At 36.2% G+C, this 14,981-nt stretch overlaps 1 protein-coding gene and 1 long non-coding RNA gene across 3 annotated transcripts in view; one reads left to right on the top strand and one right to left on the bottom strand.

Moving 5' to 3' along the window:
* The window catches only part of LOC147364220 (uncharacterized), a 28,523-nt gene that overhangs the window by 8,986 nt on the left and 4,556 nt on the right, over nt 1–14,981 (top strand). The gene's annotated exons all lie outside the window — the stretch shown is intronic.
* Nucleotides 1–14,981, bottom strand: part of HIF1A (hypoxia inducible factor 1 subunit alpha) — a 44,708-nt gene that overhangs the window by 6,128 nt on the left and 23,599 nt on the right. For both annotated transcript variants that reach the window (XM_086320366.1, XM_086320365.1), the window contains exons 5-10: nt 11,911–12,023; nt 10,874–11,076; nt 5,094–5,200; nt 3,859–4,006; nt 2,131–2,351; nt 1,289–1,575 (exon numbers count right to left, since the gene is read on the bottom strand). In XM_086320366.1, the coding sequence (XP_086176492.1) occupies nt 1,289–1,575; nt 2,131–2,351; nt 3,859–4,006; nt 5,094–5,200; nt 10,874–11,076; nt 11,911–12,023 (1,079 nt within the window). The remainder of the gene's footprint in view (nt 1–1,288; nt 1,576–2,130; nt 2,352–3,858; nt 4,007–5,093; nt 5,201–10,873; nt 11,077–11,910; nt 12,024–14,981) is intronic.

The following is a 14,981-nucleotide window of genomic DNA, read 5'->3' on the forward strand; positions in this document are numbered from 1 at the left end:
AAATTATCTAACTAGTGAGAAATTAAATTTTTGAACTTACACTTATAATTTTGTCAGTATAATCATTTCTAACTGTGCATAACATCATTTATAAAATTAAAAGATGTGTTTATCTGCTTATTCTAAAGAATAAAACTCACCTAATAGTTCAACTCCCAAGGGTGCCTAGCTGGCCAATACCTAGATGATACACTCACTGGAATCTAGCTGTGTACTGAGGCCACGTTGCTATAGTGATCTACCTAAAAATCGCACAGCAAATCTGGGGGCTGGAGTAGGGACAGGGCTGCAGACTGAAGTTCTTTACTTGTATTCCCCTTAATGAACGTAGTACTAGTTTAGTTTTCAGCAAGAATTCTAACCAAAAAACAATAGCTGTATATTCTAAGCATAAACTTTTGCCTTCCTCATCTTAACATTTTTGTTAGATTTATTTTGGTTGGATTAAAAACAAAATGATTCCAACATTTTTGTGCTAGACAAAACTGAGCCCCCAGAGAATAGATACATTCTCTGAAAGGCTATGACATGTCAGATCTGCTACTTTTAGCTTACCAGTTTGAATGAATAAGTATTTAATGTAAAATAATGTATCACTTGTAAAGGCTTACTTGAGCCTCATTTATCAACTCATAATACTCAAATATGAGTAGTCCCCGTCCATGAGCATGTTTTTAGACATAAGAAGCTCTGAAATCAAGTATGTCTAGATTGGGATATAGAGCCCTATTTGATACCTTCAGTCTTGGCCCAGCTAGCCCTTAAAGATTGTTTTTATTCTGTATATGAGAAAACTAATATCAAGACAGAACTTAAATTTAATATAAAGCTTTTACTCTGGGTAAGACTTGGTATTTTCATATAATACTTACACAGAATGTCAATACAGTGATGGAAATTGTACTAAACTGGGCAAAGCCCTTTGCTACTAGATAATTCTCGAACTCAACGGGTAATATGAATGGGCTTGGAGCAGTCATAAGCACACAGTATTGCCCTCTGTGGATGTCTAAATTCAAGACTTTTATTGTCCTGCTGATATTAAATACACAGAGGAGCAATGTATGTTTTACCTTTTGCCTTATGTTAAGGCATCTCCTTCCCACATTCCTGTTTTTGAGCCTGAAACATGAGCCTGAGGTCAAAGGTAGGCATAGCTTTTGCAGTAATTTTAAAAGTGCTAAAAGTCACACAAACAAAACTATGACACGTGGTTCAAATCTACAAATACATCCCCAAACATTAAAATCTATAAGTTATCCTTTTCTAATTATATTATGACACCTACCTCAGGTGAACTTTGTCTGGTGCTTCCATCAGAAGGACTAGCTGGCTGATCTTGAATCTGGGGCATGGTAAAAGAAAGTTCCAGTGACTCTGGATTTGGTTCTAACTTTAATGCAACTTCTTGGTTGAGTGCAGGGTCAGCACTACTTCTAAGTGGCTTTGGAGTTTCAGAGGCAGGTAATGGAGACATTGCCAAATTTATATTCTGCAATTTCTCATTAGATGAGGGGAGCATTACATCATTATACAATGGAACTTCCTCAAGTTGTTGGTCATCAGTCTCTGTGTCTGTAGGGGAAAAATCAATTTAAAGATTACCTAGATTTTAACATATACAGAAATTTATGCCCCCTCTTACAAAAGGTTTGTCTAGTTGACTTAAGTAACAAAAATGTTACCAAATTTTACTTAATCTAAAAGTCTGCAGATACTATGGTATAACTGTGGGTCTGAGTTATCCTACCAATCCACTACTGACAACTTCTGTAATCTATATAGCCTAAAAACCCCTGCATTCCAACCTTCTCATACCTTTTATTCATTAAAGTTTAACCTAGTTTGAAATTAGTTTTCTTTTTCAATATGTGATATTATGGTACGACTCCTTATTTATTCTTTAGCTCAACTTATGGCTGCTGCATATAGCTGTCCACTTGTGCAGAAAACATGGCAGCAGGGTACAGAAAGAGAGCAGCTGAGAGCAGTCAGAAGCAGGAAGGAGAGATGCCCTAAAGATATTGAAGCATCATCTCCAAATCACAGGGCCCAAGGCCACAATGTCCAAATGATTATCAACAACAAATGGTAAAGTTTAGGCAATTAACAAAATAACTAAAGACCCACCATTGCTGCCAAAATCTAAAGATATGATTGTGTCTCCAGCAGCTGGGGCCAGCAAAGTTAAAGCATCAGGCTCCTTCTTAAGTTTATCAAAGAGACTGCTTGTATCTTCTGATTCAACTTTGGTGAATAGCTGAGTCATTTTCATGTCTGAAGATTCAACTGGTTTGAGAACACATTCTGTTTGTTGAAGGGAGAAAATCAAGTCGTGCTGAATAATACCACTGTCAAAAAAGAGAGATTAGTAATTCTTAAATGACCACTTGACACAATGTTGGAGGAGAAGGACTCTGAAATGTCTCAAAAAAATTCAAAATTCTGCTTTATGGAAGGATGCTTAAAACATCTCTCATGCCTACCTGGTCATGTTCAGGGTTTAAAATCCCAATATGAAATAAAGACCTATTATATTAAAATTCACAATACAAGATAATTCAAAAATTTGATTAATTTCAATTAAGAAATTTCAGCTATCCCTTTGAGAAGATTGGTAGTGACAAAGAAATATAATAGTCAAGTACATGTAGGACAATAAACAGATCTTTTGTGCCCACATGGAATGAAATTAACACAGAACTCTTGGACACTAATATATGAAGCATGATCTAAGGATGGTCCTAGAATATTAAGATATAAATGACAAAGGTCCTTCGCAGAGGGGCACTGTTTTTTCCATGGTGGTAAGAAAATGATCTGTGATACCACCTATAGGATAGAGTTGAAGAGGGATGATGAACAACAGCTCCATCTTCATGTTTCGCTTAATTTTGTTGTTGTTTAGTTGCCAAGTCATGTCTGACCCTTTTGCAACCCAATGGACTGTAGTCCACCAGGTTCCTCTATCCATGGGATTTCCCAGAAAAGAATCCTGGAGTGGATTGCCATTTCCTTTTCCAGGGGATGTTCCTGACCCAGGGATCAAACTAGGGTCTCCTGTATCCTCAAGCGGATTCTTTACCACTGAACCACTGCTGCTTTAATCAACAAACTTTAAGTGTTTACTAAATGAACTGAGGATTCAAAGTTCAAAATATCTAACCCTTGCTTTAGGCAGTGTAAAATCCAATGTGAAAGTAGGTGTGCAAACGATTAAAATACAAAGTGATAATTTCTAAAATGGAGGAGGTTTGTGTCACAGAGGTCAACAAGCTGAAATTTGATAGCCACAATATTCACAAGCCAGTCCACTAAGAGAAGAGTTCATGAATACACAAGAGTCATGGGTCCCACCATACAGCCTTTTATAGTAATCTCACAAATAATTTAACTTAATCCTCATTTTAACCTTTTGAGGTAAGTTTTATTATCTCTCCTAAATGGATGAAATTCAGAGAAATGAGATTTCCCCAAGTCATGGAATTAATGAGGGACAAAGCTATGACACAAACCTAACTATTCCAGGGCCAGAATTCTTTTTATAAAAATAATATAGTTGCCTTGAGATAATTTATGATGATAGCTGTATGACTAGAACAAACTAATCCATCAGAGATGTGGTATTTTTTCAAGGTCTTTTTTTAAATGGGAGTAGAAAGGATGGGGATGACTAGCTACTGATGGTAATTAGTGGAATCAGTGAAAGATAGCTGGCTTAGAAACTCAGAATACTGAAAACAGTAATTGGGTAGAAACGTGAAAATTCAGTTATCATTTATAATCTTTTCTATAAAAGAAAAGAGCATTCAAAGACTTACTACTTGCTGCCCCCAAATATTTATTTTCCAAGCTTACCTCACAACATAATTTACACATACAATGCACTGGGGCTGAGAGTTCTTAGTGTTATATATGACAGTTGCTTGAGTTTCTATCCAGACATATCCACCTCTTTTGGCAAGCATTCTGTACTGTCCTGTTGTGACTTGTCCTTTAGTAAACACTAGGAGTGAAAAGGAAAAAAGTGTCATGTAGAGAAAATAACTTCAAATTTTCAATTGAATGAATAAATGCAGAATGTTGATCACTGTTTTAGAAAAAAAGAGAAATGTTTAATCAGTTGTAACTGTTTAAATTAAGAAACAGTGAAAACACCCCAGGACAGCTGAAAAAGTACCTATTCCATTCTAATCCCCCAAATACACTCCTTTCTTGCCAACCTTCACTTTAAATAAGATGAAAGCCAGGAATGAAGGACAGCAGTGACTAAAACTCCTTTAACAACTTACATGTTGAACATATCAGAAATATTAAAGAATGAATAACTAATTCTACTGAGAACATTTAAGAAAGGGGCACTGCTACCAGTTCCTTAAATTCCTACTATAGTTTCCTGCTATAGTTGTGCTAGCATATGTGAATTTCAGTTGGTATGCTAAAGTCTTCTGGCAATGTAGGCAATCTTAATTATTGATTTGGAAGAAGTACTAGATAAACATGATGATGTTATCATGGAGTATTGAGACCCTGACTGCAGACTTAGGCCCATTCTATAGTTCAAGGCTAATCATGCTAACTCAGTGACATTCAGGCATCCCCAATCACATTGGGAAGTCATATTTAGGGACAGATTAAACAGGCCAGTGAGAAATTCCAAAGTTTTACTTATCACGCGGTCTTCAAATAACATTCATATGAGTAAAACTGAGAATTACATCTTATGTCAAGGTTCTTATTTCTACTAACTGTGCATGATGTTGATCATATTCATATTCATTAATCCATTGAACAGTTACTTTCTGAGTGCCTTCTTTGTGTTAACTGTTCTTAATACTTAGCCATGAGTTCTGAAAATGATACTATAATAGTCTGTTATTTTTTGTCTTTGTAAAATGCCAGGGTAGTTTTATATATTATCAAATGATTCTGCTTTAACTGGTATTAGTTATAACAAATATGAAACAAAGATTTAATGATCTAGATTACTTAAGAAGAGGTTTATTCAAGTGTTTGGTCTAGGAAGATTAGTCAGATATACAACCAAACAGTAGAAATTGCAACAGTTAAATAATTAGAATGTCTATACTTACTATCATGATGAGTTTTGGTCAGATGGTCAGAGTCCAAGGCATGATAATATTCATAAATTGAGCGGCCCAAAAGTTCTTCTGGCTCATATCCCATCAATTCTGTAATTCTGTTAAGTAAAAAATATAAGAATAAAACTGACATAAACTAACTAATGAATACAATTTTGCTTCTTCGGAGTATCTGCTATGCATTAATCTTATGGATAATTGAATTTTCAAAAATAAAGAGCATTCTTCTTGGTTTGAATAAACTTATACCTCACCTTTAGTAAGTCTACAGATACTAAATGCAGCACCATGCATTCCTTTAAGCTCCAAGGGTTCACCCTGCTGCTTAACCCTTCTATCTCCTTCACCCAAACTTGTTACCTACTTTATCATATTTTATTGTACATACTTTTGGTAATAAGGCAATTAATTAATATAATAGTTATGAAGGACTGCTAAATTAAATGATAAAAGCTTCAAAGGCAGTTAATGATATTTAAAATATACACTAAACCCATAACATTATTTTTACCATAAAACCAGATTCTTTTTGTGTGTATACGTATAAAATCAGATTCTTTATGTGACAGTTCTCCTAGGCAAGGCTTCACACCTTGGGGGATCAATATCTATGATAAAATTTTAATATGGGAACTAAATAAATTCTTATTATGTTGGTTTGGGAAGATGCTCTTGTACTTACTTTTTGAAATTACAAAAAATTATAGAAATTCATCTTAGATGAAACAGTGATATCAAACTGAAAATGAACTAGAAAGTAATTCAGTTACCCATTCTGTTCCTTAGCAGTTCAGTTTGGACACAGACTATATTTTATGCATCTCTCTAACCACAGTCTGAAATGGAACCTATTTCATGAGAAATAGTATCATGCTAACAAAAATATTCTCTCCTCTTCTGGGAGCAAAAGATGAGTTAAGTTCTTTGATTTCTCAGGCTTTAGAATTCAAAGGACTTTCTAACTGAGGTTCAAGCAAAAGTTATGTAATATACTGTATACAAAAATATAAAAAACCAACTAACTCTAGAAAACACACAGGGGAGGTATCTTTATCCAAAGAAATGTATAAAAGTAATACTGTTTGTTGTCGCACCTTAAGGAAAGATCTGCTATAGTTTATTCCAAAATAAATAAATAGATAAATAGCTTATTTGTAAAAAAAAAAAAAAAAAACAAACTCAACCTTGGACTGCAAGGAGATCCAACTAGTCCATCCTAAAGGAGATCAGACCTGAATATTCATCAGAAGGACTGATGCTGAAGCTGAAACTTCAATACTTTGGTCACCTGATGCGAAGAACTGACTCATTTGAAAAGACCCTGATACTGGGAAAGATTGAGGGCAGGAGGAGAAGGGCATGACAGAGGATGAGATAGCTGGATGGCATCACCGACCCAATGGACATGAGTTTGAGTAAACTCCAAAAGTTGGCAATGGACAGGGAGGCCTGGTGTGCTGCAGTCCATGGGGTCGCGAGGAGTCGGACACGACTGAGCGACTGAACTGAACTGAACTGAACTGAAAGCAAACTAAGCCAAAATCGAAATTTGTTTACTAAGGGCTATCTCTAAACACATCAACACTAGGTGGCAGCATTACAAGGAAAGCTTAAAAAAAAAAAAATCACAACAGTCCTAATTATGCTTTAATAGTGAAGTCACTCAGTTGTGTCCAACTCTCTGGGATCCCATGGACTGTAGCCTACCAGGCTCCTCCGTCCATGGGATTTTCCAGGCAAGAGTACTGGAGTGGGTTGCCATTTCCTTCTCCAGGGGATCTTCCTGACCCAGGGATTGAACCCAGGTCTCCCACATTGCAGGCAGATGCTTTACCATCTGAGCCACCAATATAATTTTAATTGGTCTTATATGGGTTATATATTTTTAAAAATTCTCATGGAATTAAAATTTAATTATTTAAACCTTAATATTCTCATATGTGCCTGGCATTGTTCTAGATATGAAAATGCAAAGGCAAAAAAAACTCAACCTATGGTGAATTTTCTGGTGCACTTAACCATAGTACTTAAGAAATTATGTGGCAGGTGCAGTGATAGTAATACTACAGGAATTAGAGGAACCACCCCTGTCCATGATAAGGAATCATGGGGATGAGGGACAGCTTCTTATAGGAGACTTATGAGTTGAGTATAGAAGAGAGTCGAAGAGAGAGTAAATTATTTGGGGAAGAAAGTACACTAAAAGCAAAGACAGAGATAAGAAAATGCTTGACATTGTACAGGCAGGCTAGTGGGGAGGTAAGGCTGCAGAAGTAGGCAGGAGAATCAGATTAATGAGAGCTTTTGGTTTCCCTAGCGGCTCAGACGGTAAAGCGTCTGTCTGCAACGCAGGAGACCCAGGTTCAATCCCTAGGTTGGGAAGATCCCCTGGAGAAGGAAATGGCAGCCCACTCCAGCATTCTTGCCTGGAAAATCCCATGGGTCGCGGAGCCTGGTAGGCTACCGTCCATGGGGTCGCAAAGAGTCAGACACGACTGAGTGACTTCACTTTCATTTTTGTATATCATGTTAAGGAGCTTTGATTTAATCAGACGTCAATCAGTGCTTCTCAATCTGAGTTGAGGTACCACTATCACTAAGGGACAAAGGATGTCAAAATATAACAACATGGTTTCCTAGAAGGTCATTTTTATTCATATTTGAGGGAGAAAGGTAAAGTTAATTTAACATTAGCTTTTTATACCAAAAGGGGGAGGAGTGGTCAGGAAAATTTAACCAAAAAGTGTTTGTAATGGACTATAAACCTATAATCTAAACCAACTATGCAGTACACAATTCATTTGTTTTAAGTATCATGGGGCAGGAACTATTTAATATTAAGCTTCATTTCTACCTCAATATGTTATTGTGCCACAAACATAGTAGCTACTCAAATGTTTGAATGATTACAAATGGAAATTAGTACAATTAATAATAGTTATTTGTGGGATATTTTAGATGTAAGAAGTCTGATATGTTAGAATTCCTCAATAATGAGCAAAATTTTTTCCACGTTGGTTCTTAATGGGTATAGCTGTGAGAAGTTCTGAAAAGAGTAACCAGAAAACATCTATCTCCTGGTCAGACTCAAAATCTTACTTGGTTGGTCTCTAAGCAGGCTGCTTTTAGCTCTCTATCACAACCATTTTGCTAACTTTCTGATATAACCAGAAGGGCAGTGTCACTCCCTTTCATTATCATTCTAACTCCATCACTTTCCTTTCTTCCCAACCCACCCCTATACTTTATATATTGAGTTCAAAAACATAAAAATAGTTTCTAAAGAAGGATGGGCAATATCTGTTCTATCATGCATTGATATAAATACTGGCACCAAACACCATAAAATATGTCTTAGCATTTCTGTCTTCATTTTTCTTAAAGTTAACCCCAGTGGTAAAGCAGTCACTATGTGCACTAGGCACTCAACAAACTCTTAAAATCCTTACCACAGCCTTCTGAAGCATGACCCTATTTGGAGAAGGAAATGGCAACCCACTTTAGTACTCTCACCTGGAAAATCCCATGGACGGAGGAGGCTGGTGGGCTACAGTCCATGGGGTTGCAAAGAGTCAGACATGACTGAGCAACTTCCCTTTCTTGTCTTTCTTTCTTATTTAACAGATAAGGAAGATGAGATTTAAAACAGCTAAGTTCTAACACCCAGGCCACACTATAAGTACCAGGACTACAAGCCAGGATTGAATCAAGAATGATGTGATTCCAAAGCCAGTGCTTTGTCATATTTTCCCGCCCAGTAGGAGAAGGCAATGGGGCCCACTCCAGTACTCTTGCCTGGAAAATCCCATGGACGGAGGAGCCTGGTAGGCTGCAGTCCATGGGGTCGCTAAGAGTCGGACACGACTGAGTGACTTCACTTTGACTTTTCACTTTCTTGCTTTGGAGAAGGAAATGGCAATCCACTCCAGTGTTTTTGCCTGGAGAATTCCAGGTATGGGGGAGCCTGGTGGGCTGCCATCTATGGGGTCACACAGAGTCGGACACAACTAAAGTGACTTAGCTCAGCTTAGGATAGGGCTTAAAATCAATTTTCTTGTATAATGTTCAATTTTAAGATAATACAAATACATGTATTATACTGTGACAAACTGATGCTCAAAGAAAAGTAGAAATGTGTCTAAGATCATCTGGATATAGGCAGCAAAGTCAGCATTTAGTAGTCTAGTTACAAAACCTATGCCTTCAGCCACTATGTTACAGTTTTACAGTAAAAAATGGGACAAGCAAGCAAATAATTACAAAACAGAAAAAAGGCTATGACAGACCACATATAAGGAACAGTGGCTTTTTTAAGTTTGTGTTTGGAGTTAAGAAAACTATCACTGTACTAAGACAACAAAATAGCATGTGGAGTTCTCTGGAAGTAGAACATTAAGGGCCACATCAGAAGGGTCTTCCCACCCTCCTGATTAATTTGGGGAAATCAGGAACGTCCATGGCAGTCCAATGGTAAAGAACTCACCATCCAAAGCAGGGACACGGGTTTGATCCCTGGTCACATCCCACATGCCACAGGGCAACTAAGCCTACATACACGAGAAGGCCGTGCACCTCAACAAAGGCCTAGCAGTCAAAAATAAAAGTCTCCTCAAAAAAAAAAAAAAAATTGGGGGGAGAAGTCAGCAGGGGCCAGATCATAAATATCTTTCCTTGCCACGCTAAGAAGTTTAGATTTATTAAACAGGTCTATTTTTCTTTCAGCTTTTCAAAACGCATGTCTTCTTTTGATAAATAAAAATCTCCTACCCTTCTAATATTTTTTATAAACAAAAGTTTGTGTGTGAAGATGAAGGGAAGCAATGAGGCATTTTCACAAGACGTGATCTGATTTCCACATTAGGAAGTTCACTTCTTGGAAACCAGGATGAGATTAAAAGGGCACAAATCTGTTGGCAGAGATGCAGTTAGGAGACTTAAATGGCAACAGTTCAAGCCAAAGGTAATAATGAGCTGAAGAACTCAATGGCAGGAAAGCAAGAGTGGAAGGAGGGAATGGAGGAGACATACATAGTAAATCTATTAAGATTTTGAAACAGAATGTAGATCAGTGAGCAAAAGAAAAGTTAAGGATGACTTTCCAATTTTTGTTGGAGTTATATGTCTACACTGGTATATTAATCATGACAGGTATTGTAAGAGGAAAAACTGTTTCTGAAGTTGTTTTGGGATAGGAGTGGTTCAGTCAGATATGGAAATATTTAGTTTATAATACAGAAGAATATGTATCTAGATAAAAATATCAAATTGGCAATTAAGTAGAAATAGTTATGGATAGAAATCTGCAAAACAGCACCATCAGCAAGGATAAAGCTGCTCAGGAAAAATATGTAGGATGAGGAGATGACCAAAGGCTTTCCTTTCTAGTCCACAACCAGAAGTAATCCTTCCTCAAATTATGTATTGTATGTCTCTGAAATATATTTATTTTTTTCTTTAAATAAATTAGAACACCTAAAGGAAAAAAAACCTCATCTTAATAATCACTGGATAGCACCTGCTAGAGTAAGTATGCATGGTACACAGTAAATATTCAATAAATGTGGTTTAATTAATCTATAAAGTTAATCTTACAAAATTCTAGGATGTATGATTGTATTCAACTTAAGTGGAAGGAAGCCTACACACCACAACTAGAGAACTAGATTTATTAAAGAGGTCTATTTTTCTTCCAGCTTTCAGTCTTCACTATAGTCAACAGTTAAAACAATTTTGTGGACTAATTAAAAATTTCAAGTTATATTTTCACTTACCTTTCATCACAATAAGAAAATTTCATATCCAGACTGTGACGACTGAGAAAAGTCTTGCTGTCTAAAGGAATTTCAATATTTGATGGATGAGGAATGGGTTCACAAATCAGCACCAAGCACGTCATCGGTGGTTTCTTATACCCACACTGAGATTGGTTACTGTTGGTATCGTATACATGAATATGGCCTGTGCAGTGAAGTACCTGAGTATGAAGAAAAACAAAGCAGTTTTTTAAAAAAACTTATGCTAGTAAAAAACAAAACGCAGAGACAGTTGAGTCTGACATGGCAAGTAAGCTTTGATAAAATTTACTATCATTAGTAGATCACTATATTTTTGAAAATCAGTGTTTTTCTCTACACTACCACCCTAAGATTAGTCTTTGAAAAAATTTCCCTTCACACAAATCTGAGCTTGTTTTTCATTTATCTGGCCACTATACCTGTTTGATGGTTATTTCTTGCTCTGATGACGATGTTTCAAAACTGAGCAAAGAAATGATACAACAATAAATAAAATATTAATGTGTATCAAGATTCAAACACTGGGTAGTTGGCAAAGCCAAATGTGCACATAACTTAAGTTCATGCCTCTTAACTGATGAATTACTAAACTTTTTTGGATATCAAATCTATAAACACAAAGGAACAATAAGTTTTCCCTCACAGTTCTAATGCTGTCTTAATACTAGTAATGTCAAGATGCATTCGGAGAAGGCAATGGCAACCCACTCCAGTACTTTTGTTTGGAAAATCCCATGGACGGAGGAGCCTGGTGGGCTGCAGTCCATGGGGTCGCGAAGAGTCGGACACAACTAAGCGACTTCACTTTCACTTTTCACTTTCATGCACTGGAGAAGGAAATGGCAACCCACTCCAGTGTTCTTGCCTGGAGAATTCCAGGGACAGAGGAGCCTGGTGGGCTGCCGTCTATGGGGTCACAGAGTCGGACACGACTGAAGCGACTTAGCAGCAGCAGCAAGATGCGTTAATTTATCTAGAAATCAGCTGCATTCACAGATCATTTTTATACTTACTTTCCATGTTGCAGATTTTATGTTCATAGTTCTCCCCCGGCTAGTTAGGGTACACTTCATTCTGAGAAAAAAGCTCCGCTGTGTATTTTGCTCTTTACCCTTTTTCACAAGGCCTTATGAAAACATGAAATAAAATTTAAAAACATAATTAATTACACAAATTTGTTACAGCAGAAGTAGCACAGTGCCCAGTACTTAGGTGCTATTCAATGGAAAGTCTCAATATGAGAACAATGCTTCACACCTGCTTTGCTCACTCCAATACATCCAAGGGATTTAATGCACTTGTAGTAAGTAACGGGTTCACAATAGCAGTGATTCCCTGAGATGGTGAGATGAGAATAACACTTAATCATTGCACATTCAAGCCAGTAGAGTTGGCCAGATTACAAAGAAATATAAACACGGTATGAATTTGCTCCCTAACTGTGTTATCAGTGCATAAAGCACACCCCCGTCCCCAAAAAAAGAACTTAAGCAAACTCCTCCAAACTTTTACTAGATGTGTTAGCTCAATTTATAACATTCTGTATATTTATAGAACTTTTAAAATATAAAATTTCTTTTTAATACCAAATAACATTTTTATATATCTGATTTTTCTAAAATCTTCCTGTAAAGCAAGGAGGAAATTATCTCTACTTTGTTACTAGGGGGAAAAAAAACATATTAAATGACTTTTCAAAGCAAAGTTAGAATTAAACAACCTGAAGTGTATTTACTCCCATTCTAAGCCTCAATAACTAATAAAATGAGATTACACTCAACTAACAAAGAGCAACTTGATTTCTTCTCTTCATTGATCAGTCTGATTCAAGCCAAGTACTTCATTCAAATATTTATTATTCAGGATCTGGACTGGATATTTCAGGCAATATAAAGATGAACAAGACACAATGCCTGTCCTGAAGAAGTTAAAAATTGAGTAGATGTAGTGACGTCAGTGACAATAACACAATGTAAAGTAAATGCTCAAGACTTACAAGAACACTTTATAAAAGTACAAAGAGAGATCAAGAGATAACTTTAAGTTAAGGGGAAATCAAAAAGTCCTTCTCAGAAAAAGAGACATTAGAATTTCAGTAAGTAGAGATGAGTAACAACATTTGGGCAGAAGGAAGAGCGAAAAATATAGAGGTGAGAAAAAACATCACACATTTGGGGAACAGTGTGCATAATTCAGTTTGACTCTAATATAAAGTATATACAGAAGAGTAATCAAAGTTAGAAGGGATGGTTAAGGCTATAACTAGAGAGGGCCACGGGTGCCACAATTAGATCAGTCTTAAATATACAAATGCAGCTTCCCCAAAATTTTGAGTTGGGAAGCAAAATAGCAACCTAAGGAACATTAATATAGCAGCAATATATGTGTGTTAGAATATAATGATGGTAACGAGGGGCTGAGCAGCAGGCAGTAGAAGTGAAAAAAAGGCTGACAAAAGACAAATGAAGAGGTAGAATCTATAAAAACTTGGAAGATTAATGGAAATAAGGGAAAAGAGAACTTAAAAAAAAAGATCTGGAGATTTTAAGGCTAATATATTGAAAGAGTCAAGTCAAAAAGAAAACATTTAAATTTAGGCTTGCATAGCTAGAAATACTGGACTCTGGAGAAAGAAGAGTTCTAGTTCATACTCAGAATTATGGAACATAGGCAAGTTGGGACAGTCTTGGTGCTGATACAAGTGATTCAGGTTTACTTAAATAGGACTGAATTTGCCCTCCCTAGAAGCAATTGAAAGTAAATGTTAAAAAGATGCGACAAGAACGATAATGGCCTTGGTGATGGTATAGGAGTGTGTGTATGGGACGGGTTGGGGCGGGGGGAGAGGGGCAGGGAAAGGGTCCTTGTGGTAGCAGCAGAGATCCACATGTAAAGTCTCTGAGGTATTTTCAGTCCTTCATAATCTAAACTTGAATTAGACTGCCCAATGGAAACCTAAAGCATTTCAACTGGGACATGAAGATAAATTTAACACTAAGGTAAGTGAAAACTACTAGCATTTTCTTAATAAAAAAATTTTTAAACAACTAAGTTTTCAGCTCTATAAAAATAAATACTTTACAATAATTTAATGAACTCTAAATTCTATTTAGAATTTAAATGAAATAGGACTATGCTGTATAAGCATACCATAGGCTCTTAGTGTATCATTAAAATGTCCTGTACTGTAGCAGCCCTACTTTGCTAAAGGTGAAAGTCTGCATTTTTGTTTCCCAACAAAATATCAGAAATTCACTAACCACCATTAGGAATTATTTTTTTAAGTTCATAATTAAATCACAAATCTATTACAATAAGAGTAGTACATGTGCTTTAACAGAAGCATTTGGTTAAAAACATACATCTAAGCTCTAATAAGTATACTAGATCTGATTTAGAATAATGCATTAGCATCATCACCAAACCAAAATAAGACTTCCAAATATTTATGCATTTATAGTCTAGACCAAGGGAAGCAATAAACTGCCAATACAAACGTCAAAGTATAAACACTAGAAGTTATATATTAAACTCATCAACAATCCACTTAAGTCCTTGCTCAGAGTATATTTACTCCTCCTTTACACAAAATTCTAAAAAGTATGCATTTGCTTTTCCAAGTTCACAGTAAACACACAACATGAAATTAAAAGAAGAGGGCTCCAAGGTAAGAAATGGCAGTAGGAATGTAGAGAGTTGGTGAACATGGAAAGAGCTCTAAAGTACTAAGGAGTATGGACTTGAACCACTCTACCTTAGTTTAACGCTCACTGTAGTAACCAAATAATCTTTGGCAAGTTACTCAGTAACTCTGTAACTCAGTTTCCTCTGTAGAATAGAAATTGTAACTTCATAGGGTTTTTAAAGGAGTAAAAGCACAAAAAAATGCAGAAAACAGTGTCCTGGCACAGATAATCTCTAAATAAAAGTTAACTTTTAGTAGAAATGAGATGAGCTTTAAAACGAAAACCACAAAAAATGACTGACAATAATCAATGAGGTTTAATGTAGAAACAAACAAACATATACTTAAATGGGAGACCTACAAAGAACAACTGTAGAGCACAGTGACAAATTTTCAGTG

The sequence above is a fragment of the Bos grunniens genome, chromosome 10 (genome assembly GCF_055505025.1).
Source record: "Bos grunniens cultivar Pamir isolate PY7600 chromosome 10, Bosgru_T2T1.0, whole genome shotgun sequence".
In the NCBI taxonomy this organism is placed as follows: Eukaryota; Metazoa; Chordata; class Mammalia; order Artiodactyla; family Bovidae; genus Bos; species Bos grunniens.